Source organism: Symsagittifera roscoffensis, chromosome 3 (assembly GCF_963678635.1).
Source record: "Symsagittifera roscoffensis chromosome 3, txSymRosc1.1, whole genome shotgun sequence".
Classification (NCBI taxonomy): domain Eukaryota; kingdom Metazoa; phylum Xenacoelomorpha; order Acoela; family Convolutidae; genus Symsagittifera; species Symsagittifera roscoffensis.
This window is the reverse complement of record NC_087064.1, coordinates 10,963,059-10,987,952: the sequence shown is the minus strand read 5'-3', so window position 1 is coordinate 10,987,952 and position 24,894 is coordinate 10,963,059. Positions and strand designations below refer to the sequence as shown.

Here is a 24,894-nt window from a genome sequence, read left to right as displayed (position 1 = left end):
TATCAAAAAATTACACTAAAAAACGTTTCAATTGTGTTTTTTTGTTGATATATGTTATGATAGCCTAAATTGCAAAAATAATACGCCCCTTGATTTTCAACGTAGAAATTTTCTAGTTTTATGCGTAATGTTTCGATTATTTACTTAGGTTACTCTGCGTAAAAAAATACTCTAAATTAGATGAGCACATGATTTCGATTTTTTTCAGGGAACGCAACTATTTTTTGTGATTTTGGTTACTTAACTTCTGAAATTTACTGTTTGATAAACTCCGTGGTTATTGTGTTCTTGGACCAGACACAAACTTAAAAATATCGCTTCTAAAGTTCGAACTTTGGAAAAATGCGATTCATCTAAATTTAGGAATGAAAAAAAGCATAATAAACAAAATTTATGTATGAATCATGACTCAAAAAAGTGATTACAATAACAACTTTTCTTCAACGGGTTGTTAGTTTTTTTTGCTATCCAAAGCGGTGTTTTAAGTTTATACCACAGCTAGTATAAAAATTGGCAAAAACAAACCACCTTTTGCCATATTGAAACCCCACTTAAAAAAATTTTTGTTGATGACTCAGAATTTTTTTTTATTTTTTAGCTGAGAGCTTAAGTGTTTGCAAGAGTGCGATTAAAAGAGCGATCAAATTTAAAGTTTTAAGAAAAAGAGTTTATTGTTCGAATATGTTTTAACTCTATTATTGAGAATCAGATATGTGATATTACTTTCTTTCGATTCAAGTTTGATCTTAAACTGGTTCAGTAGAAAATGATTATCATGCAAATCAGTATTTTTTTCATGTAACTCTTTGAATTTTAAAATTTTTTGAATTTTTGATTTCTATTAATTTTTGAATTTTATTCACTCACCGCAAGAAAATAAAATTGAACTGAGAAGTTGAATCAAAAATACTACGGAAATGTTATAAAATATTTTAACATAAATCAAATAAATGATAAGTTGTTTTTGAGTTTTGCTTCATATTTTTGCGCTTTCTCGAGAAGACAAAAACCGAAAACTTTCCTAAGGCAAAATCTCAGATGCACTGCAATGGAGTGATGAAGCTCACACATCGATTAGGACGAGGAAGATCTAATTTAGAAAATTTTGTTTTGCAAACTGATGTACATTTTTTTCCACAAATACCTGATTTAAATTACCATTAAAAAAACTGTAAACGCGGCTAAATCAGAACTTTCCATATATTTTTGTCCCTTCTAGGTTTAAAAATTAGACTGTTTTACAACATCCACAATGTAAGCAAAAGACTGTTTCTAAAGAAAGTTTGTTTAATCATATTTTTGATTTCGCGAGTTAAAAAAAGCATGATAATTTTTCATCAACTGTGGGATTTTGTTTTTCAAGGAAAAATTGTTGTTATTAAAAATGCTTGTTAAACATTTTTTGACAAAATTAAAGTTCATACATTCAAAGTTGATTGATCATAGAACCTTTCGTTTTGATTAAATTAGATTCTAGCCTCTTTGTTACCCTCTGCATCAGGATTTTTAGTTAATAAAATTAATTGCAATTGAAAAAAAAACTGTGCGATCGAAAGTGCAAGCAAAACAGTCACACGAACAATGACAAAAGAGGGCAATCAACCTATTACAGTACAAAATATTTGCCACCAGCTTAGCTCTCTCCAAATTGTGGATAATAGTGAATCTCGGTCACCACACTGAAATCATTACATAAGGGACCAGTTTAGGGTTCCATTAATTTAGAGTTTGAACGCACCTAAAGAAGCCATCCGCTAAATCTACATGGGTTGGTCATATTTTGGAATGAAGGTGGGTCTGACAGAGGAGCTCGCTATGGAGCGAAGTAAAATACAACTCAGGAAAGTTGTTGTGAGTGCTGTAAGACAGATCATTTTGCAAGGTAGTGCATCCAAAGAACGTCGAACCATTTAAATTACAGAGGGCCAGGACAATAGAAAGATTAGAAGGAGGATCTTTCGCGGCCTTTTTTCAAACGACATCAGGAATTCAGACGAGTTCCTCCCCAAAAGTATATCACCCTAGGCAGAAGAGCGGTACATTAAAACCCCCAGAAGAGGAGAGACAGAGTGAGGCGGTAGTAGGACAAGAGCCGGGACTGTCACTTTTTCATCAACTGTCACTGCCGTCAGCGGATAAGTGCAAGTCGGCAAGGAGTATGCTGGTAACGAGCGTGCCGGTATTAGTCAAGTGAGCAACAGCGCAACCTAGAGAGCAATTGCGGATGCTTGCGTGTGCGGGACTTTCATAGAAATATTATTTGATAATGGAGCCACGACAAACCTTGTCCCACGCGAGTTGTTTCGTGAGTTCCAACATGATCCAGAGATGCGATCCATCGATGGTCATTTAGTGACAGCAGAATGGATAGCGATGGAAATATTACAATGAATCTGGAGCTTAGACAGATCGGTGATGATAACGAAGCATTATTGGAGCGAAGCAAGCGTCTACGGTTCGCTGCGGTATATGACTCCCAAACAGGTTACCCCGAATGCAAAACTCCGTGGTGCCGATAGAACCAGATGGGTAGAGAGGGCCGAACATCATCATGGGTCAAGAACTGTGTAAGAAGAAGAGTCAGGAGACTTCGAGGATTTTTGTTCCGACTGCCGAAACTCCCGAAGGTTGATCGGCCAAATTCCAGATCCACAGTGTTAGGTTGATACAAGAGAAAGACGAGGAGATAGAAAAGAAGTCGTAGATGAATCCAATGAAGTCACCACCGAAGTAGACTCGCTATTGAAAGCTACGAGAAGAATATAACGGACTTTGGCGAAGGTGAGAACAACCGCTGGGAATCAACGCCCTCTGAGATTGCTTCATTGCAGCAACATGACGCAGCTATCGCCCAAATTTTTAGTGGGCCGAGTTAACATACGAAAAGAAGAACATGCCGTCGCTTGGGACGAATCTCATCCCAAAGAAGCAGGCTCTCAAGTGTGGGTACATAGTGCTGACGTATTGGCCTCGATGGATCCAACTGAGCATTCGATACTTATTCCGCTACCAAAAAAAGTTTAAGAGGGACGGCTCTTACGACCGATGATGAAAAGTTCTTATGACCAATGATGAGAAGTACTTACGACCGACGATGAGGACGGGCATAGAAATAAAGTTCTAATGGTGCCCAAGCCGTGCACACGACTGTGCAGAAGTAAAGCGGGTCAGAATCTATTTGATGCGAAAAACTTTTTCAAGGCAATGGCGGTTGTTTTCATGACAATGGCAACGACCACCGGAGCAAGAAATGTGCTTGTGGTGATGGACCTATTCACGATGTAATTGATTACGGTTCCTCTGATGTCAACAGATTCTGTTGACGTGGTTCGTGTGGTAGTGGAGAATTGGGTGCTGAAGTTTAGAATTCGCAATGTCTCGCTTACAGATCAAAGAAAAGGTTTTGTTGCCAAATTGATCCCAAAGATATGCCAACTTTGGGTGATAAAAAATAACCAGACTTTTCTTTAGAAATCAAAAAGTAAAGAAAAGATGGAAAGGCTCAACGAAAAAAAAAGCGGCTAATCGAAGGAGGCACACATTGTTGCATGTTTGAAGATTACCTACAAGACGACGATCAATCGGATTACGTGAGTCACGGCGTTTAAAATGGAGCACGAATTGGAGTAACAGTATCCAGTTGACGTGTTCTACGCGAAACTTCACGAAGACAAAGTGCGAACATCGATGATGGACTTTTTTGCGGAACTGCTGGGCAAGAATTTCTGAGATGAACACAGCAGCAAAAGAGAAGTACTGGGGACATGCCAGCGTCAACAAAATAATCTCTATTGAGCGAAATTGAATGGAGAACTCGCTGCGACTGGCGTCAAAGTCCGGGTGTGGTGTAAAGAAAAGAAAAAGTCAAAGAACTCCCGTGAATTGGGGAAAAAACCATATTTTGTGAAAGTCAGAAAGTCCAAAGTCAAATTTATGATGTCAAAGGTTTCCAACCCGATTGAGTTGAAGTTCCTGCTTTTCAACATATTGAACCGTTGCGTTGAGATCTCAGTGCAACCAAACAAAACCGTTGCAAAAGACCGACACCCTACAAGCCAGTTCTTTTCTTTGATGAACCAGAAACAAATGACGTAGGGAAAAACTTATGGAAAACAATCGGAAAGGTTTTAATGATGACTCCGGACGCCGCGTATCTCGAGAAAAATTGACCCCCAAAATCGAAAAACAGTGTAGCCAGAAGTGGCCAATCGCGCGTAACAGGAAGACTTGCGATGCGATGGAGACATACGAAGCAACGAAGGCTGACGCCAGAAAAGAATGAGAGCCTGCGCATCACCCAAGCGAAGCTGAAGGCAGTCCTCCGTGGTTGAGTTATCGCAGAAGCCTGAAACTACGGTCGCGAGCCACCTTTTGGGATCGAACAGTTTGTGATTTAAAACGAATTTTTCATAAAATTTTTTTCTAGATTCTATTTGAACGCGAATTCACGTCAGACTAATGTTTAACTGTTGAGCCTTGAACCTATTTTTCAAAAGAAAACTTGAATTGTACTACGCGGAGTAAACTTTCAAATCAATCACGTATCCTAGCTAGAACACTCAGAGCCCGGTGATGCTTATTATTTGATCAATTGTATTGATCCTTAGGGGACTAACTGATAGGTCAGCAATCTCAGCGAGGCTGTGCTATTCTTAGGCATAGGAAAAGGAAACAAATTGGAACACTTTGGTAAAAATAAAAGGTGAGGGAAACGCAGGTACACTAGCTTAGGTTTTCGAATTTAGGTTGTGGATCAGTCTTAGAAATTATGATAACAAGACAGCAAATTCTTAAGAGAGGAAAACAAATCGCCAAAAATTTTTTATCCTGGAGTTACTTTAAGCATTATTATAATTAATAAACTAGAAGGGAACACTATAGAAACGATGATCCCAATACACTTTCGGCTAACTAAGAACTCGACTGGGAGGGTTTATTCTGGCAATTGCATGCATTAACATGAAATCCACTGAGTAGTACATAGCTTGGTATTGAAGTGTTACATCTGGCGAGTTTTACAAGATTTATAAAGCAGTAACTGAAAACGGCGAACCCCTCCCCCCTTTGAAATGATGAAACTAATTTTTTGAAACTCATAGGAAGGATACTACAGAATATTTCACATCATCATGCAAAAATCTAGACGCATCTGACCCTCCTGGCCTAAACGATGACGGTTTCCGGAAAACCACAAATCTAGAAGTTGGAATATAATCACACTTTAATATAATATAAAGCTAGTTAGGGGAAGCTATATTTAGAAACCCAGACCACCTGCTGGATCCCTAATTCGTATGTCATGCCGTAAGCAAATAGTCACCATCCCAATTTCTGGAAAAAAAAATTTCTCGACTGCCAAAAAACGCAGGTAGCCATCGGTTGAACCAAAATTTAGGAGCTGGACCGTAATATAAACATCTTTTTAACCGAAATTAGGCAATTGGCGCAAAATAAAGCGCGAGTGAACTAAGATTTAATGGCGGCACTAAAAACTAGATACCAATTCGGTAAACAAAAAAAAATTGTACAAAAACTCCTTCCGCGACTCCCTCCCTTGCTTATAGCATATTTCCAGGAGAAGTGATTTGGACCTTGAAATGTATTGTTTTGGGAAGTTCTGGAGGGAATTGACACTAATATGGGACCAAGAAAAAAAGCAAAAGTGGGCATTGACAATATGGCATGGGAATTAGGTACAATACAAAAAAACTGCCATCAACTTAACTTTTTCAGAATTTGGTATAGTAGCGAGTCTTGTTCACCCGTAGAAATTATTATTCAAGGGAACTTTGGGGTGCTCTTAAATTAGAGTTTGAACGAAAAAAGAGAAGCAGTCCCCAGATCTTTTCTGTAAGCGGAATGCAGAAACGAAATTGCAAAAAGTTTGTATTTTCCATAAAAAGCTAAATTTTTTTCCATTAAAATAATCAACGGCCATTTTGTTGGCTTGTTTTGTTTTTTTTCTCAATCTTAATTTGAGTAGAGGATCTAGAATTATCTCAAAGTAGCGAGGGCTGATATTTTCCCGAAAATTAGAAAAACTACCCAAATTTTTCTGTTCGACCTAATTCATTTTCCGAGCGCTCCCAGAACTTTAAAGGATCCTATTTGACAAAACTTTCTGTGCCGCAGGTAGTTTTTGTTTTAGAGAAACAAGTCAAAACATAAATGGAAACATAAATTTTGTTCTCATCGACTTTGTTCAACCCTAAGTCGGAATATGATGAAAAGTTTTTACGACCAATGATGAGAAGTTCTTACGACCGACAATGAGGAGGACATGGAAAGAAAATTTTATTGGTGTCCAAGCCGTGCACACGACTGTGCAGAAGTAAAGCGGGTCAGAATCTATTTGGCGGTTGATTTCATGACAATGGCAACGTCCACTGGAGCAAGACATGTGCTTGTGGTGATGGACCTATTCACGATATACTCGATTACAGTTCCTCTGATGTCAACAGATTCTGTTGACGTGGTTTGTGGGGTAGTGGAGAATTGGGTGCTGAAAATTAGAATTCGCAAAGTCTCGCTTACAGATCAAGGAAAAAGTTTTGTTGACAAATTGATCCCAAAGATATGCCAACTTTGGGTGATAAACAATAACCAGACTTTTCTTTAGAAATCAAAAAGTAAAGAAAAGATGGAAAGGCTCAACGAAAAAAAAGGCGGATAATATTTCGGAGTTTTAAGCGGCTAATCGAAGGAGGCACACATTGTTGCATGTTTGAAATTTACTTTCAAGACGACGATCAATCGGATTACGTGAGTTACGCCGTTTAAAATGGAGCTTGAACTGGAGTGACAGTATCCAGTTGATGTGTTCTACGCGAAACTTCACGAAGACAAAATGCGAACATCGATGATGTACTTTTTCGCGGAACTGCTGGGCAAGAAATTCTGAGATGAACACAGCAGCACAAGAGAATCACTGGGGACATGCCAGCGTCGACAAAATAATCTCTATTGAAGGAAATTGAATGGGGAACCCGCTATAACTGGCGTCGAAGTCTGGGTGTGGTGTATAGAAAAGAAAAAGTCAAAGAACCCACGTGAATTGGGGGAAGACAATATTTTGTGAAAGTCAGAAAGTCTAAAGTCAAATTTAACTTGTCAAAGGTTTCCAACCCGATTGAGTTGAAGTTCCTGCTTTTCAACATATTGAGCCGTTACGTTGAGATCTCAGTCCAACCAAACAAAACCGTTGCAAAAGACCGACACCCTACGGGCCAGTTCTATTCTTTGATGAACCAGAAACAAATGATGAAGGCAAAAACTTATGGAAAAAGAATCGGAAAGGGTTTAATGATGACTCCGGACGCCGAAAAATTGTCCCCTGAAATCGAAAAACAGTGTAGCCAGAAGTGCGTGACAGGAAGACTTGCGACGCGATGGAGACATACGACGCAACGGAGGCTGACGCCAGAAAAGAATAAGAGCCTGCGCATCACCCAAGCGAAGCTTAAGGCAGTCCTCCGTGGTTGAGTTATCGCAGAAGCCTGAAACTACGGACGCGAGCCACCTTTTGGGATCGAACAGTTTGTGATTTAAAACGATTTTTTCAAGAAATTTTTTTTCTAGATTCTATTTGAACGCGAATTCACGTCAGACTAACGTTTAACTGTTGAGCCTTGAACCTACTTTTCAAAAGAAAACTTGAATTGTACTACGCGGAGTAAACTTTCAAATCAATCATGTATCCTAGCTAGAACACTCAGAGCCCGGTGATGCTTATTATTTGATCAATTGTATTGATCCTTAGGGGACTAACTGATAGGTCAGCAATCTCAGCGAGGCTGTGCTATTCTTAGGCATAGGAACAGGAAACAAATTGGAACACTTTGGTAAAAATAAAAGGTGAGGGAAACGCAGGTACACTAGCTTAGGTTTTCGAATTTAGGTTGTGGATCAGTCTTAGAATTTATGATAACAAGACAGCAAATTCTTAAGTGAGGGAAAAAATTGCTAAAATTTTTTTATCCTGGAGTTACTTTAAGCATTTTTATAATTAATAGACTAGAAGGGAACACTATAGAAACGATGATCCCATTACACTTTCGGCTAACTAAGAACTCGACTGGGAGGGTTTATTCAGGCAATTGCATGCAGTAACATGAAATCCACTGAGTAGTACATAGCTTGGTATTGAAAAAGCATTGCGAGAAGTAAAAAACTCAAACAAGTGACCGAGTCCAAAAAAGTTCGAATCTTTAGAGAACTAGTGTTACATCTGGCGAGTTTTACAAGATTTTGAAGCAGTAACTGAAAACGGCAAACCCCTCCCCCCTTTGAAATGATGAAATTATTTTTATGAAACTCATAGGAAGGATACTACAGAATATTTCAATTCATCATGCAAAAATCTAGACGCATCTGACCCTCCTGGCCTACACAATGACGGTTTCCGGAAAACCACATAGCTCATTTTTAACTCATGATCTAGAGTATGGAATAGTCACAATCCCCATTTCTGGAAAAAAAAATTTCTCGACTGCCAAAAAACGCAGGTAACCATCGGTTGAACCAAATTTTAAGGGCTGGACCGTAATATAAACACCTTTTTAACCGGAATTAGGCAATTGGCGCAAAATAAAGCGCGAGTGAACAAAGGTTTATTGGCGGCACTAAAAACTAGATACCAATTCGGTTAAAAAAATAATTGTAAAAAAACTGCTCCCGCGACTCCCTCGCTTGCTTATAGCATTTTTCCAGGAGAAAGGATTTGGACCTTGAAATGGATTTTTTTGGGAAGTCCTGGATGGAATTGACACTAATAAGGGACCAAGAAAAATAGCCCAAGTGGGCATTGACAATGTGGAATGGGAATTAGGTCTCCTAAGAAAACTGACGTTTGGAAAATTTACTTTGCTTGCCTAGGCTGCTTTTTGGTGTAAGAGGATTTTCATTAACCAAACTGCGCATCACTGATAACTAGGAAGTCTGGATTGAAATAGAATACAGAAAGAAATTTTCTGGGCAAAAATTAGGTAACTGTATCTGAAATTATCCTCTCCCAGACCAGGAGGCCGGAATTATGACGGGAAAAATCATTTTTGTCTTTGTGAAGTTGCTAAATTAGGTATGAGCTGAAATTGGACTAATATTTGCCCAACTTACTTAGAAATACCTATCATGAATTGGACAACTCTAACTACTGGCGTCAGAGGAAGTTTGTAGTTACGATGTTTCGCAAGGGTACCAGAGTAAAAGTCAGGAGTTGTAGGGACTATCATACATATAGCTATAATTAAAACTCAAACGGAGCAACTAAGCCACAACGTTACGAACTGCCAACCTTTATGCAGAGCGGTTTGCACTCAGCTAGAATTTTGCGGGTTCTTGCCAGTTAAGGCTAAAACTTATTTTCGAGCTTACAGAGATCAATTGAAGTACCTCAAGTGAAAACCTCGTAGTGTAGATTACGAAAAATTGAATTGCAATTAAGCATTTGTATTGATTAATCGCTGTCCCCTTATTTTTGATTAGATTACTAAAAAAAGTTTTGGCCACTTCGTAGCCCTCTTTATCTGGATTTTGTAGTTGAAAAAAATAATTGCAGTTGAAAAATAAATTGTGCGATCGAGAGTGAAAGCACTACAATCACAAGAACGATAACAAAACATAGGAAGCAATGTAGTACAAAACAAATAACTGCCACCAGCTTAACCTTTTCAGAATTTTGTAGAGTCTTGGTCACCCCGTAGAAATTATTATTCAAGGGAACTTTGGGGTGCTCTTAAATTAGAGTTTAAACGAAAAAGGAGAAGCAGTCCCCAGATCTTTTCTGTAAGCGGAATGCAGTAACGAAATTGCAAAAAGTTTGTACTTTCCATAAAAAGCTAATTTTTTTTCCATTCAAATAATCAACGGCCATTTTGTTGGCTTGTTTTGTTTTTTTCCCTCAATCTTAATTTGAGTAGAGCATCTAGAATTATCTCAAAGTAGCGAGGGGTGATATTTTCCCGAAAATTAGAAAAACTACCCAAATTTTTTTGTTCGACCAAATTCATTTTCCGAGCGCTCCCAGAACTTCAAAGGATCCTGTTTGACAAAACTTTCTGTGCCGCAGGTAGTTTTTGTTTTAGAGAAACAAGTCAAAACATTAATGGAAACATAAATTTTGTTCTCATCGACTTTGTTCAACCCTAAGTCGGAATATGATGAAAAGTTTTTACGACCAATGATGAGAAGTTCTTACGACCAACAATGAGGACGGACATAGAAAGAAAGTTTTTTTGGTGTCCAAGCCGTGCACACGACTGTGCAGAAGTAAAGCGGGTCAGAATCCATTTGGCGGTTGATTTCATGACAATGGCAACGACCACCGGAGGAAGACATGTTCTTGTGGTGATGGACCTATTCACGATATAATCGATTACGGTTCCTCTGATGTCAACAGATTCTGTTGACGTGGTTCGTTTGGTAGTGGAGAATTGGGTGCTGACGTTTAGAATTCGCAAAGTCTCGCTTACAGATCAAGGAAAAAGTTTTGTTGACAAATTGATCCCAAAGATATGCCAACTTTGGGTGATAAACAATAACCAGACTTTTCTTTAGAAATCAAAAAGTAAAGAAAAGATGGAAAGGCTCAACGAAAAAAAAGGCGGATAATATTTCGGAGTTTTAAGCGGCTAATCGAAGGAGGCACACATTGTTGCATGTTTGAAATCGACCTACAAGACGACGATCAATTGGATTACGTGAGTTACGCCGTTTAAAATGGAGCATGAATTGGAGTGACAGTATCCAGTTGACCTTCAAAATTAGTGTATATTGGAGCCGAAAGCGCCTTTCAATAAGTTATAGGGTTGTTCGGCCTAAAATGGAGTTCATAAAATAATACCAAAGGGGGACCCTTTGGTTGGTGAGAGGGTCGAATCCCTGCGAGAGGGCGTCCGCTCTCTCCCCGCTCCCTCTTGATAAAATCTGTCGATGAACGTAAAAGAATACTCATAGCCTGAATGATTTTAAAAATTAATGTATCACTCAGAAATTTTTTAGCATGTCTTTTGATCAGATGTGTGTCGATCTTCTTGAAGAGGTTTAAATTTGGTGAGTTTCACAAATATTTCTTACGCTGTGTTCATATATCTATAAAAATGAACGAGCCTAAAGCGCATATATCTGCTTTTCCTGGGCTTTCCCCATCAAGTTCAGCGAAAACAAAATAAATTGTTCGGTTGTTCAGCCATAAAAATATTTGAAATTGCACTTATGGAAGAAGCTATTTGGCCCATTGGTTCATCGGTGGACTTAGGTTGTTGTTGACTTCCTAAGTTTCTTGAGCGGGATTAGAAGCGGTGTAAGTTAAACTGCGATGAATTAGAAAAAGTAGAGATATAAAATATATAATTTTTTTTTCTGAAATGTAACATTTTATGAAACATAACACGTAGCAACTACACTAAAAAGGAAATGAGATAATTTCGAACAAAATTGTAAATTTCATGAATAACCCCTCGAAAAAATCCATTATAATCGATTATCATCGATTATAATGAATTTTATTGGGATAAAAAATATTAGGCTTATAATCCATTTTTAATGGATTATAATCGATTATTTTGTCATTTTATAGATGCTGACCATATTATGACAATATAATCGATTATGATCCATGGGCGCTCAGCGCGGGTTGTCATTGAAATTGTTTTGTCGTTGTGTAACATTTGAAAAAGATTAAATTTAAGTTTTTTAGAGACTAGATGATTTATATAAAATCTGCAAGCAATCATTTCAATTATTGAAATCTTAATGTACAAAAAAACTTGTGCGTGTTTCTGCATGTTGTCTGTAACCGATTTTTTTTCTAGGTTAATAATTACTCAACCGTGAGTTTTGACTTGTGAATGTATATAAGTACGATGCTTGCAATAGGCTATTTGGGTTTTCAGTTTACCCCCCTACCCTTTAAACAACATGCAAAAAAAGAAATTGACAAGATTGTTGAACTTTTATTTTCTAGCTTTTGAACATCAAATCAATTCTGATTTTACAGCGTTTAACTCCAACCATCTTTTTTCCTTTAACTGGTACTTGTTTTTACCAGTTTTTTGCTTGACGCATTGAAGCGCAAGAAGATGCTGAGCATCCAATCAGCAGCACTTTTTCCTATCCACATTTTTTCACTGTGTATCACCAAACTACCATTTTTTTTATTCCCTTTACTGTTACACGTATTTTTTAATGTTGGCTCATTCCGCTGTTTTTCATCGCTTAGTTGAAAATCAGTCTTGGTGCGCCCGAGCATATTCTGTTTCTTAGATCATATGTAAAACAAAATATACAAATATCTACATCTTGAAATAATTGCTTGAATTTTGGGCGATGCTGAGAAATTGTAGTAGGTTCTAATTTTATGTTTTTTTTTCCTGAAGAACCCAAATGATCCTAAGAGTGCCACAAAATTGAGTTTGCTTAAGTTTTCAGAGAATCGGGTATGAGTGATTATTAAACGTTTCTGATTTTTAGCCAGTCTAATAATACATTTCCTGCTTAGGTGATTTTGAATGTGATAAATCACAAAAAAAAAACTCATTTTTATTTTTTTTTCTAATTTTTAGTTTTTTGTTTTTTTTTAGTTACTTCTGAAAATTCGTCGTTTGAAGTCATCTTTTCTACTTCTTGATTTAATCAATTTTTTGTTGTATCACAAGTGGTGCGAAGCTGTTTTGCCTCTGTTTAATCAATTCTTTTCAAAGATGACCGATGGATTTTTTTATTGCTGTTGGTTTTTTCAAAGATTTCATTTTTGCCGTTAATAAACGTTCTTTTTTGCCGCTTGGCATATTTGGGCTCATTTCTCAATTATTCAATCTCAAACATTCCAAATTCCAATACCATAGTTTTTTAAAGTGGGTACAATGTCGAAATGCATCATGCTACGGTGTAAAGTATGAAGAACAGTTCTGTTCAAAACAGCTAGTTTCATCACCATCTTTTTTCAATCTTTAAATTTACATGTGAAGGGGGACTGGAAAAGAGCTCAAAACTGAGTCTGTGTTTTGTTCAGCTTTAGGGGAGCTCGGAAAACCTGCTCTTTTTCCTCCTCCAGCCCCCCCCCCCCCACCTCACACGAGCAGCAATTCTATTGTGTAACAAGTGGTTTTACAAGGTTAATTATCAAGACCAAATATGTTTGCCATGGCCTTGTTAGTCCGTATGCCAATTTTCATTACCATCGAAAATTGTGAACAAAAAGGAGGGGGGGAGAAAAAGAGCCGGAAAACCATGTTGGTTTTGACTTTTTCCATGTGTGTTTGTTTTTGGGGAACCGTTTAGTGGTCGTTTTAATTTGATTTACCCACGTGTGTCTGGGGCTACTATGACCTGAAGCTGTTAACAAATAAGACTACTAAAAAGTATGAAAGGTTGGAGCAGTCACAGTCTCCCTCGATAGGCTTTCATACATTAATTTTGAAAAAATCAAGGAGGACTGGAAAAGAGCCAAACCTTGTTGAAAACATCATGACTCTTTTCCACTCCCCACATTCAGGGGCGGATTTTCAAAAAAATCGATAATTTTGACGACCTCATCACGAGGCCAAACTGTGCATTTTGTGAATTGTAAGCAGATTTCGCAACAAAGACGCTACCTTTGATCTTCTTCTGTTCCTTCATTTTACAGGAGGCACTTAGCACAGGAGGCACTTTATACAGGAGGCACTTAGCACAGTGGTAAGGCGTTCACTTTGAAATCGTCAGATCGTGTATTCGATCCCATGCCATGGCAATGATAGTGAGTGTGGACACGCTCTCACTTGACCTCCAGCTTCAGGTCTACCACAACCTGACCAAATTTGGCTGCAATAGTGGTACCACGTAAAAAGTTCTAGACGCAAAAAAAACGGCCTTGAGTCGCAAAAAAAACAGCTTCGCTCAGCAAAATAACACTGTCTGGAATGTGGGGAGATAATACAAATGGACTATCCTCGACAAGACTGTTAAGGCCTACTGATAGCTCCTCTGCGATTCGCAGGAACTAGAATTATTAATTATTTTCTTTAATCGCTCCGATGAAATTTTAACCGCCTCCTCGCCGTCACCCCCCCCCCCCCCTAAATCCGCTGGTTGGTGTCCGCATTATAATTTCAGTTTCGAAAAACTAATTTAACGTTGCCACAATGTAATGGAATTTTGCATGGAGAGCAAACTAACTTTTGTGAACAGTTTTTTTCTTCGTACATTACATCGTGCATCGCGCATTCAGTCATAAAAGTTGATCTGAGTTCGATTTTTTTCAGATCTGAATTATCCAAAAAATCAAAATTACAGAACTTATATCTGAAATAACACATTCTTAAAATATCCAAGCGGGCTCTTTTCAGTGCCCCCTCACCCTCGTAAAACTATAAAAAGCTGTTTACAAATTCCACCCCCCTTCGTAAAATTTATCACATAAAAAGTCATTTTCTGACAACTTTTATATATTGAATTTCAGGGAAAATCAAAGGTGGGAACTGGAAACGAGCCAGGTTCTCTTCCAATACCTAGTACATGTTTTATCTCAGATCTTATTGGGTTGTGAAATGTTAAAGTAACGCTTGGACTTGGAGGCTCCTTTCCAGTTTTCACCCTTTGACTTTTTCTGAAACGACATTAAAACGTGTTGGCATGAACAGCGAACAAATTTTTACAACATTTCTTTCATGCAAATTGCTTTGCAAACAATTTTTGAACAGCTTTTTTTGTAATCTCACGAGTGGAGTGCGAAACTGGAAAAGAGCCCAGAGCTTATATGAGGCCTTCACTTTAATTACTTGGCTTTAAAAAACTACTAAAAATAAATTCTACAAAAATATATAGACAAAGTTAGATGAAATGTTTTCAGATGAAGCGCACCCACAAACAACTGAATATGCACAAATAAGGCTGCATGAATTTCATGTTACATGAGTTTATTTCTAGAACATTCGATGACAATTGTGTGACGTCACATGTGTTGAAGAATGGTGCAATGTCAAGGTCAGCTTTACATTTCCACACATTCCAATTGTCCATCTGAGAAACTTCCTGAAAATTGGAATCAATCATAATTATCGAGTCGAACGAAACTTTTTATCCGCGAAACGCATGAAAAACGGGTTCGCAGATCAAGTTAATTTAATGTCGCTGAAATATACTTTCTTCTTATGTTATTTAAATCCATTAAAGTTTTATTTCTTGACTTGCATCTTTTTTAGGTCTTGACCATACTTAAAATTTTACTATACTTAAAGCTATATGAGCTCATTAAACACATCGACATCGCAATCGCAAAAAAAAAAGTTCAGTTCGATGAACTGAAAGTAGAATGGGTCTATTTAACTATCCCCCTAGTAACGAATTGCCTATAAAGAAATAAGTCAATAGTTAAGCATATGAAAATTTTGCCTAGTAACGAATCTCTCCCTTTTGCAGGGGGGAAGTGTGAAATCAGGGGCGAAATTTTGACGACTTTTTTTTAGGTCGGCCAAATTGATTTTCCGAGCTCTCCTAAAGCAGCAATAAGACGCTGTTTTGGCCAAAATTTGCGCGCCGCAGGCAAATTTTTGAAAAAACAGGTCAAAAAGCGGTTTTTGGGCACTTTTTGGCAAATTTTGGCGCGCCCTCCCCCTCACAGTTAGTATATATTGGCACCAAGGGCACCTTTAGAAAAATTTTAGGGTCGGTCGTCCAAAAATGGATTTCTTAAAAAGTACTAAACCAAAAGGTCCCCCGCCCCCCTAAATCCACCCCTGGGTGAAATAGTTAAAGAGATCCAGTATAAGAACCTGAAAGTTAGGAGAGCCTATGTCCAGTGCATTTTCCACTTCCGTCTTCCAGTTGGTGTAAAGAGGGGGTCGGAAACTGCAATGGTTCTCATTCAGACCGGGTTTTAGAAGTCCGAAGTGCTTTGTGTTCAGAGTGAAACTGAAGCATGTACCACTGTCTTTTTAGAGGAAGAATTAATGTATCAGAATTCGTTTTTAAATCACTATCTATTTATAATAAATTCAAACAAAATCGAAGTTGGAAAAGTTAATCAACGAGATCAGCCAAACTAGCGTAACTTCGTGACTTTTCCCATTTTCAGGAAGATTTTTGTCCCATAAACTGCAAACCGACTTAATCGTAGACGTTTTGAGGTTCAGAAGGAGCAGCAGTTTAATCAAACAGTCTAAAAAACGCTGATTGACAAAAACAATTTATCAACACCTGTGCCCTGCGGGTTTTTGCAAAGTAATTCCCTCTCAAGATAGGGTTGTCAATTCCAGCAAGGAAACGGGATCGAAAAGTTTTCTAACTGGTTTCGATATTTCTTGCACCACAGTAGCTGTTTTTCAGAGAGACCATTAATGGGATTGCTTCTTTCTAATCATTTCAAAAAACAGACTTCGTGGACAAACCTCCTCTATGCTTTTTTACATTATTTAAACAAATGAAACAATGAAAATTTGACAAATACATTGCTGTTGAAATAGCTAGGATTACATTTGTATCAGTTTTTCTGAAAATGCTGAGCATCATACTTGGCAATGTTAAAGCTACTATCTATTTTTTCCAAAAAATAACATGCCTAAATGCGGTTGTTTCTAAAATTTAAGCACCACAGCAGCATGAAATAAGGTTTGCAATTTTTTAAGCTCTTTCAAGGTTTTCAACATCAGAAATATCATTTCTGCTGAACAAAATTAAAAATAGTTTACTCTAGCGTCGAAACGGCTTGTTTCACAGAGGGTCAGAAAAAAAAACAATTTCTGTTTGGAAAGACTATTTACTTGGCCAAAATTAGATGTTTCAAGTTTTATGGAAATTAACCGATCAAAATATATTGAAATGATAATATTCATTGCGGTGCTTAACTTTCGGACTTGACCGCGTCTTCGCTTTTTGAATTCTGAAAAACTGGAAACTGAATTTCTCATTTTTGGATCACAGCATTATGAGGCCAAACTGTTTATTTTGTGAATTGTTAGCGGGTTCAGTAAGAGGTCGAAAGTAGATATGTCGTGGAATTCGTAACTTTTTCTATTAAAGAGTTTTTTTACTGATTCCACAATTACATAGCTAAAACACTGTTTTGCTGAAAATTGCAACAAAAACAAGCGAGTTTGGGGTATCCGCAACAATTTTTGCGGAAACCGCGACACAAAGAGCAGTTTGTTCGCTTGGGTTATTCAAATCTGTTCCTATAATTGGACCATAATTATTTTCATACAACAAGCGTTGTTTTCTTTTTTTCTCTCTCTCTTTCTCTCTCTCTCTCTCTCTCTCTCTCTCTCTAAATATATATAGCCGTAAAAAGAACCAACGAACATACTTTATGAACGCACTTTATGGCAATGTTGTGATTTGTTCAACTAAATTATAATTACCTTATTGTTTGGTTATGTCCGACCTTGAACACGCACACTTCTCTGAAGTGAAATTGTCAGCGTTTCATAGAGTAAATCATTTTTTCTCCAGGTCACCAGAGGAATAGATATGTGTAGTTACTTACCTTTAGTTAGCCTTTTCAATTTCCCCAAGTCAGGAAAGTGTTGTGGTTTGTTCATTTAATTTATAATTACCTAATTGTTTGGCTATGTCCGACCTTGAACGTGCCCACTCCTTTGGAGTGAAACTGTCACCATTTCATAGTTCGCATTTTATAGAACATGTTAATACAGTTATAATTCGTATTTCTTTAAATTAGTTTAATATAGCTTAGTTTTTCAAGGGCACATTTTTTTAGATATATGACAAAAAAAATTTATGACAACACATTATTCGTTAACTAAAAATCATCGTTGGGCAAATTTTTGTTTTTTAGGTATTAGCAGCTTAAAATGCGTTAAACGATTTTTTCATATTTTTGTTTATTTTGTCAAGGACGCTTTTCGCTGAAAATGATGAAATCAATTTTTTGTAGTTTTTTTTACAAAAGTCCTCTGCAATTGAGCATCTGTTTTTATAAGCGATCGAACTTGTGTAATAAAAAGTGTTAGAAGTCCCTTCATGAAAACAAAAGCTACAGGCGGTTCCTCCGCCGTGAAAACAAATAACTACAAATTTAAAAAATAGTAGTTTTGAGTCCTTGGCAGAAAAACTTACTTGCTAATTTTTTTTCAAAAGGTACTTTACTTGTCTTTACAAACTGCTTCCCATTATCGAGCTTTTTTCTTGATGCGACCGCAATACGAGAGGAACTAATTATTCAAGTCGATTTCATAGATAAATAAACATTTTTTTTGTAATTTTTAACCAGGGTTTGATCAGCGGCTCTCCGTTAAGAGCTGAACAGCTCGTACGTTGGTTCTTTCCCTTGTGGATAAATCATCCTAACAGATTATTTCAATGCCAAATCATGTATCTCAAAAAAACATCATATCAAGTCTCATCATATATCTTGTAAAAGCCATTACAGTCGTTTTTGATCAGTTTTTTTTGAACGACCAAGCTGTAAAGCTTACTTAAAAATGCCAATGTCCACAACATTTTAGAAGAGAAGTACTGATAGGAACGTTCAGAAAAACTGGCTAAAGAAGGTCTTTATAGAAATTTGCGAGAGTTTGAAAAGTCAGTTTAAATTACGAAAGGCAGCTCCAGACTAGGAAAAACTTTTATCAACTCTTGCAACCCCCCACCCCACCTAGAAACTAAAGAATTGAACGGTTAAGCATATACGAATTTTGCACCTTGTTAACTATTTCCGCGGGGGAATCGTTAGCAAAATGCGAGTATTCAAAAGTTTTTGTTTCCTACTACTACCAAAGCCAGACGAAGGTCGGACTGATTTGGTTTCTGGCCCTTAATATTCTTGAGTTTCTGGTTCACCGATTTGAGGCACACTCATTTTGTGAAGTTTGCTTTCGAGCAAGCCTTTTTTTGCAATTGACGTTTTTTTGCGATGGTTTATCAGTAAAATTTGACTAGTGTTATGTCAGAACTTGGAAAATCGCGCCGCATGTCAACCCAAGACCCAAAATTGTACCGTTCTTTGAAATCGAAGAAAGAGACAATTTTTTATAAGCACTAAATCATAACTCTGAAGAGAGAGGTAATAACTCTGTTGAAAGGATTGTTATCAGGCTCACTCACAAGCAGTTGTCTTCCCTCTGAGTGCAGTTGACCTGGATGATGAAGTAGAGGTCGGGGTCATTCGCCCCCGAAGTGCCCTCTATGACCCCCCGACCCCTGTGGTGACACACGACGACGTAATCTCCCACTGCCGCAAAGCAGTCCAGCAGACGGTCGTCTCCAAAATGTAGGAAATTGTCTTGATCCCACATTTGCATCTAAACATATGCCTCATCAATATTATTGATCTAACAAGATAAAAGATAAATTTTTGATCTTTTTTTCTAAAGAACACAGTGGCGTGCGCCGAAATTTTGCGGACTTTTTTTTCAGGTCGATTAATTTGATTTAATGGGCTCTCTGAAAATACTATAAGGACCCAATTTAGTCAAAAATTTTCTGCGCCGCAGACGAATTTTTCAAAAAGTAGGCCAAAAACGGCTTTTTAGGCCCTTTTTGGAAATTGTGCTCCCCCCTCAAAATTAATTATATTGGCGCCAAACGCGCCTTTAGAAAAATTTTGAGGTTGTTCAGCCAAAGACCCTTTGGAAATATTTGGCAGCCAGAATTGAGGGGGAGGGAGATGCGGTCGCTTCATCCCCCCCCCCCACCCCGGCAATCGGAAAGCTACTGTAGTTAATATATTTTAATTCAGTGGCGGATTTAGTGGGTAGGGGCAGAGAACGAAACCCACCCACTCGCCCATTTTCAGGGATTCGATCCCCTCACCACCAACCAAAAGGGTCTCCCGTTTGGTACTATTGCACGACATTTCTTTTAGCTGACCGACCCTAAAACTTTTTAAGGCGCTTTTGGCGCCAATGATTAATAATTTTGAGTGGGGAGAAAAAGCGCAAGATTTTGGTCGAAGGCTTCTAAAAATTGCCTAAAAACTTCCGTTTTCTTTCAGTTTGTTTTTTCAACATTTTCCCTGCGGTGATTACCAGCAGCAGATTTATGGAAGGGGGCTTATAATTATCTCGAAATAAGATCTCCAGAAATCCACCCCCTCGAAAAAATTCAAGGTCCGCGCAATTTTTCACTTTAGAAATTTAGAATATCAAATTTATAGCATTAACCTCGAGAAACTAGATGAGTCTAAAGATGTTTGGAAGCTTTTTTGGAACTTGAGGAACAGATTGGCAGATTTCTCAATGCGAGTGAAGTCCAAACTTGTTCATGCAAAATGGACCAACAATTTCAGAGAGTTTTTACCCCTTTTCTTTTTTTTCTGTTTCCTTTTCATCACTATTTAAAAGTTACGCTATAAATTTTCATTCAGCGAAATTGCTTTGGCGACTTCACTATTGCGTGCTGCTGATAACTTATGCTTACTTTTGATTGGTCAGAACAAAAACTCATCTAGCCAATCAAATTCCTGTTTCATTGTCGTCAAATACAAGGACATACCGCCTGCACATATGGGAAGTATTGTCCGCACAGGGTGACCTTGAGTATGAGATGGACATGGTAGTCCTCAATGGCACTAGTGTACACACAGTCGAAGTCATTCGGGTCATCACAGGGTACTTCTACAGTTGATGAGTTATTTTTTTTCGGATCCACGCAGGAAAAATCTAAAATATGTATATATAATAATTAATAATTGTGGTTTTAGGGAGAGGACAGAAACAAACGCTCTCCCCACCCACCCCCTCCTCCCCTCAGGGATTCGACCCCCTGCCAACCCAAAGGGTCTCCCCTTTGAAATATTTTCAGATATCCAATTTTGACTGACGGACCGTAACGGGGGAGCGCACGCCAAAAAACGCACTTTTTTGGTAAAAATTTTCCAAAAAGTGTCTAAAAACGCCTTTTTGCCTGTTTTAAATTTCTAAATATCAAACATTTATCAAAAAAATTCTTTGGTTTTTCAACCATGATCACCAACTTCTAGAAACCACTTATTGAAAAGATTGTGACTTTTCCGATTGAATATTTTGAAGTCATCTTCAACTTAAATCAGTTGTCGTCTGCTAAGTTCGGCATCAAAATTGAGATTGCTAAAAATGTTGAGTTGACTCAATTTGCAGATTCTACAAGCTTCATTTATACCGGAAAACAAAACACGACCAGACATTTAGAGACCTTAATCACTCAAACTTTTGACAAAGATCAAACTTACTTAGAAGATAATTGCTCAATGTAAACATAACAGAATTGATTAATTCTGGTAAGGTTGAAGACTACAGTCAAAGTATTCATTTTCATGATAATGATTATAAGCCTCAAAAATTTGTGGATAAAAATTTGAAATAAGTGAAGTGGCCAGCGGAATAGTATCTTGCTACCTAATACGACACAAAAAAGTTTTTAGATCAGAAGAAGTATGTTATTCAAATCGTTGGTTTTTCAGAGTTTTTGGATCTTGTTATTTTCCATCGAATTCGGTTTTCAGAAAACCAACTTTGGCTGTCACAATTTTAATGGTTAAGATATTTTTCAGATAATATATTTAACTAAAGTATTTAACGTATATGTATTATAATTAGTGATTAGTTTAAATATACGGGTAATTCCAATTAATTGATGACATTTTTGAAGTTCACTTTTTATACAGAAATGGTTGTCATAAATAAAATGTTGCGGAGGGAATAGTTAACAAGTTCCGATTATTTTAATGCCAAAAGTATTCAGATTGAACAGACAAACAAATTATGTTAGCGAATTATCGTTTTTTACGAAAAAGTTGGCCAGTATCATGTGAAATAATACTCAAATACAAATTATTTTCAGCAGCATTACTTACTTCAAAATTGACCAATTTAAAATAGTTTGAGCTAAAAAAAAAAGTACCTCAAAATTTAAAAAAAAAACAATAATTGATTAATTGGAAATTTCAAAAAACAATCTAGCTAAGTTTTTGAACAATACCCCTATCTAAAAGATATTGAAGCACATAGTAGAAGAGCTTTTACTAGAAGGCGAGGAAATGGTACCACCAATATCCTTTCTGATCTGATTCCGAGAAAGTATTCACTTATCAAAAAATTCAAGAATTTTTTTACCTTGGAAAAGCTTTGTATTTGGTTGTGTTTTAGTTTTTTTCCTCGCAAAATCAAGAACCACAAATAATCAACAGAAGTGTTCCAATGATATATCATCGTTAAGCCCTTTGAGTCGTGATTCGAATGACATTAAAAGATTTTCAAAAAGTTTTTCAAATGTCGAGTTGAATAATTTTGCGATTTAGTCTAATTTCCAGGGAGTGACGCGAGAGAATTGTGTTCTTTATTTAAATGCTTTATCTAGCGCGTCCTTAGGAATAAAAACTTTTGAGAAAATTTAAACCTAAATGGGCAAAAAATGAGAAAAAAAAAGAGATAACTTTGTTAGTTTTTTCATATTTTGAAGATGACTGTTGTCCATTTTGCCTAATTCCAAAAAATTATACGAGTTTGTTTATTTCTTTCATTATACTACCCACAAAAAACGACACTATATGAGGGAAGTTTTAAAAAGAACTTTTTTTGTTTTTTTTATTTTTGTGTTCGGAACATTCTGAGCTACATCATTTACAGCAACCGGATATCCTTGCTCAGTTTGTGATTGCTTAAATTTCTGCTTAAACTTTAGTTAAGATTTATCTATAAAAAAAAATTGGCAAGTTATTTTGATTAACTCATTTCTTATTGAAATTACGTTTTTGCAAAACAAAGACTTGGAAAAAAAGTAAATTTCAAATCATTCTACTAAATATCTTTTTTATTGCGCTTACTTGCCATTTCAACGGCTAGTAATAAAGATTTAATTTAGGTTCCAAGAAAACATAAAGAAGTTATATTTTGGAAAAAAAAAATCATTGGGATTGAGAGGTCTTGCAGAATAACGGAAACAATCAGCGCAGTTTTCATTGGCGCACAGATTAGTGCTTTGATTTTTTTCTGACATCCTAATCATGAGCAAAAAGTTTTTTAGGGTATTAAAACAATTTAACCTTGTACTGGTAGTTTTTTGAGGTGCCTTTGCGTGAAAAAGTCCTCCCAAGTCGAAGCTCCTCTGAGCTGCTCCATGGTTTACCATTACGAGTATCCTGTGGGAAAAGTGTAACTAGATTTCGTACAATGTTTATTTCCATATCTAAAATTCTAAGTCAAGGTGCTTAAAGAATTGTTTGAAACTACGAACAGCTGAAACATCTTTTTCAAAATTTATTTTGATCCTCAGAAGAAATCTTTCATTTTTTTAAATACCCGGATTAGTTTAGAAAAAATTCTGAATAGAAAAAATTTTGAAAAATTTGACGTATATTAGATATGAAATGTCTGTCTGTTCAAAGCAGTGGAGTGTTTTTTTATTTTGGTTGTTGTAGCTCTGTTTTACTCTGATTGAATAATGCGGCAAAAACTACGCAGAGTCTATAAAAAACCTATAAATTGCGTAAAATTATGTGTAGATGTAAACAATCCCCTGAAAAATAAATGTGTATGTTATTTGTCTAATTAGGCTAACAAATCCAGACTATTAAGTTTAACATTGCTCGACTTCAAAATACGCAGAAACTTAAATTTTCAAATTTTAGATCTATGACGCAATGGAGAAAAACTAAACTGTTGAAACCGACTTTACTGATACCGACTTTAAAAAAACTTGAAAAGCAAATTTAAAAATGTATTCGATAGGCAAACAAACTGTACAGCAAAACTTGGTTATACTGCTAAATTTTATTTTCTGCTAACTTCGATTTTAGAGTCTACGATTTTACAAAAACAGTTCCACTAATAGGAACGCCTAACGATATTTGGATTGGTTGAAATTCTTAAATCAGTCGATCCCTCCATTATAATAATATAGCCCCCCTCCCCCTATCAAGATAAAGTTTTACCGCAATTTAGTAGAGATTTCTAACATGAATCAGTTCTCGTGACAGCAATTAGGGCTATCAACCACCTACCGAACAAAATAAGGAAATTCGAAGTGGCCGCCCGAGATTTCTTGTTAACTTAACAGTAACAAACTGACGAACTAACATCAATTTTTTGATTTTTTTTGACAGATAGTTTTTTTTCAGAACAATCTGGACTGGTGCACATCAGAATCTTGTCAAATATGAAAAACTTTAAGAAAATCACATTTTTGACCCATTAGGTTTTCTCAAGGTCACTGACATTTTCAACGATTTGACACTAACTAAACAACTCACTTACTTTCATAAACGTAGTCGCCGTAACAGTTGCGAGTAGCTCTTATCAGAATTAGCAACGCGAGAGTGAAAAGCACGACAATAACACAGGAAACCACCTGGTCCTTGCTACACCTTTTCTGCTTGATCTTCTTGTTCTTGAAAACTTCGTTCCTTTCAAAATTGCTTTTCCCAGTTTGCGCGCCTGCTCCTGACTCGATGCTATCCATAGTTATTGTTTGCAATGTAATAAAGTTATTGTTTATTTTTTATGAAATTATATTGATTTTGGTGTGAAACCGCAGTTGTTTTTCAATGGTTGCCTGCCAACTGCATGAGAGCTTTGAAGTGGATGAAAATTAACCATGCTCTAAAAAGCGTTTCAATTGTTTATAACAACAATATGACATTTGAAAAACTTGCGACTTGTTGGTCAAAATATATATTGAAACAATCGATTACAAAAAATGTCAAAAATCGAGCCATTAGGAATACAAAGAGTACGTTAGTTTCAATAATCAAAACAACAAAATGGCGCATTTTTTCAGGGTCACACTTCACTTCAAGGTTAATGAAACTTGAATTTTGAATATTTTTTTATCAATTTTAATCCAAATTTAACATTTTAATCTAAAATTTTGAATAATTTGAATTTTGAATAGTTTTTTATCAAGTTGCATCCAAATTTTGCTAATTCATATATGTTTTTAGTTCATGCTTTTAGTTCAATATGCTTTTAGTTCATATTTTGCATT

The 24,894-nt window shown here is 36.6% G+C and overlaps 1 protein-coding gene across 1 annotated transcript; it reads right to left on the bottom strand.

Annotated features, from left to right (window-relative positions):
* Window positions 1-14,823: 14,823 nt before the first annotated feature.
* On the bottom strand, window positions 14,824-24,474 carry LOC134841565 (uncharacterized). The gene is made up of 5 exons (XM_063857596.1): window positions 24,165-24,474; window positions 20,428-20,594; window positions 19,039-19,235; window positions 15,750-15,888; window positions 14,824-15,009 (listed from the first exon to the last, which is right to left on the bottom strand). Exons 1-5 carry the CDS (start codon window positions 24,367-24,369, stop codon window positions 14,824-14,826), a joined length of 894 nt encoding a protein of 297 aa, XP_063713666.1. The 5' UTR covers window positions 24,370-24,474.
* Between the last annotated feature and the right edge of the window lie 420 nt (window positions 24,475-24,894).

Excerpts from the sequence above, each read along its gene's own strand:
- LOC134841565 (XM_063857596.1), bottom strand. The coding sequence starts at position 24,369 with ATGGATAGCATCGAGTCAGGAGCAGGCGCGCAAACTGGGAAAAGCAAT. Across the intron at positions 20,595-24,164 it reads CGGCGACTACGTTTATGAAA|ATTTTTCCTGCGTGGATCCG; the intron begins GTAAGTGAGTTG and ends TACATATTTTAG. Across the intron at positions 19,236-20,427 it reads ACTTCCCATATGTGCAGGCG|ATGCAAATGTGGGATCAAGA; the intron begins GTATGTCCTTGT and ends GCATATGTTTAG.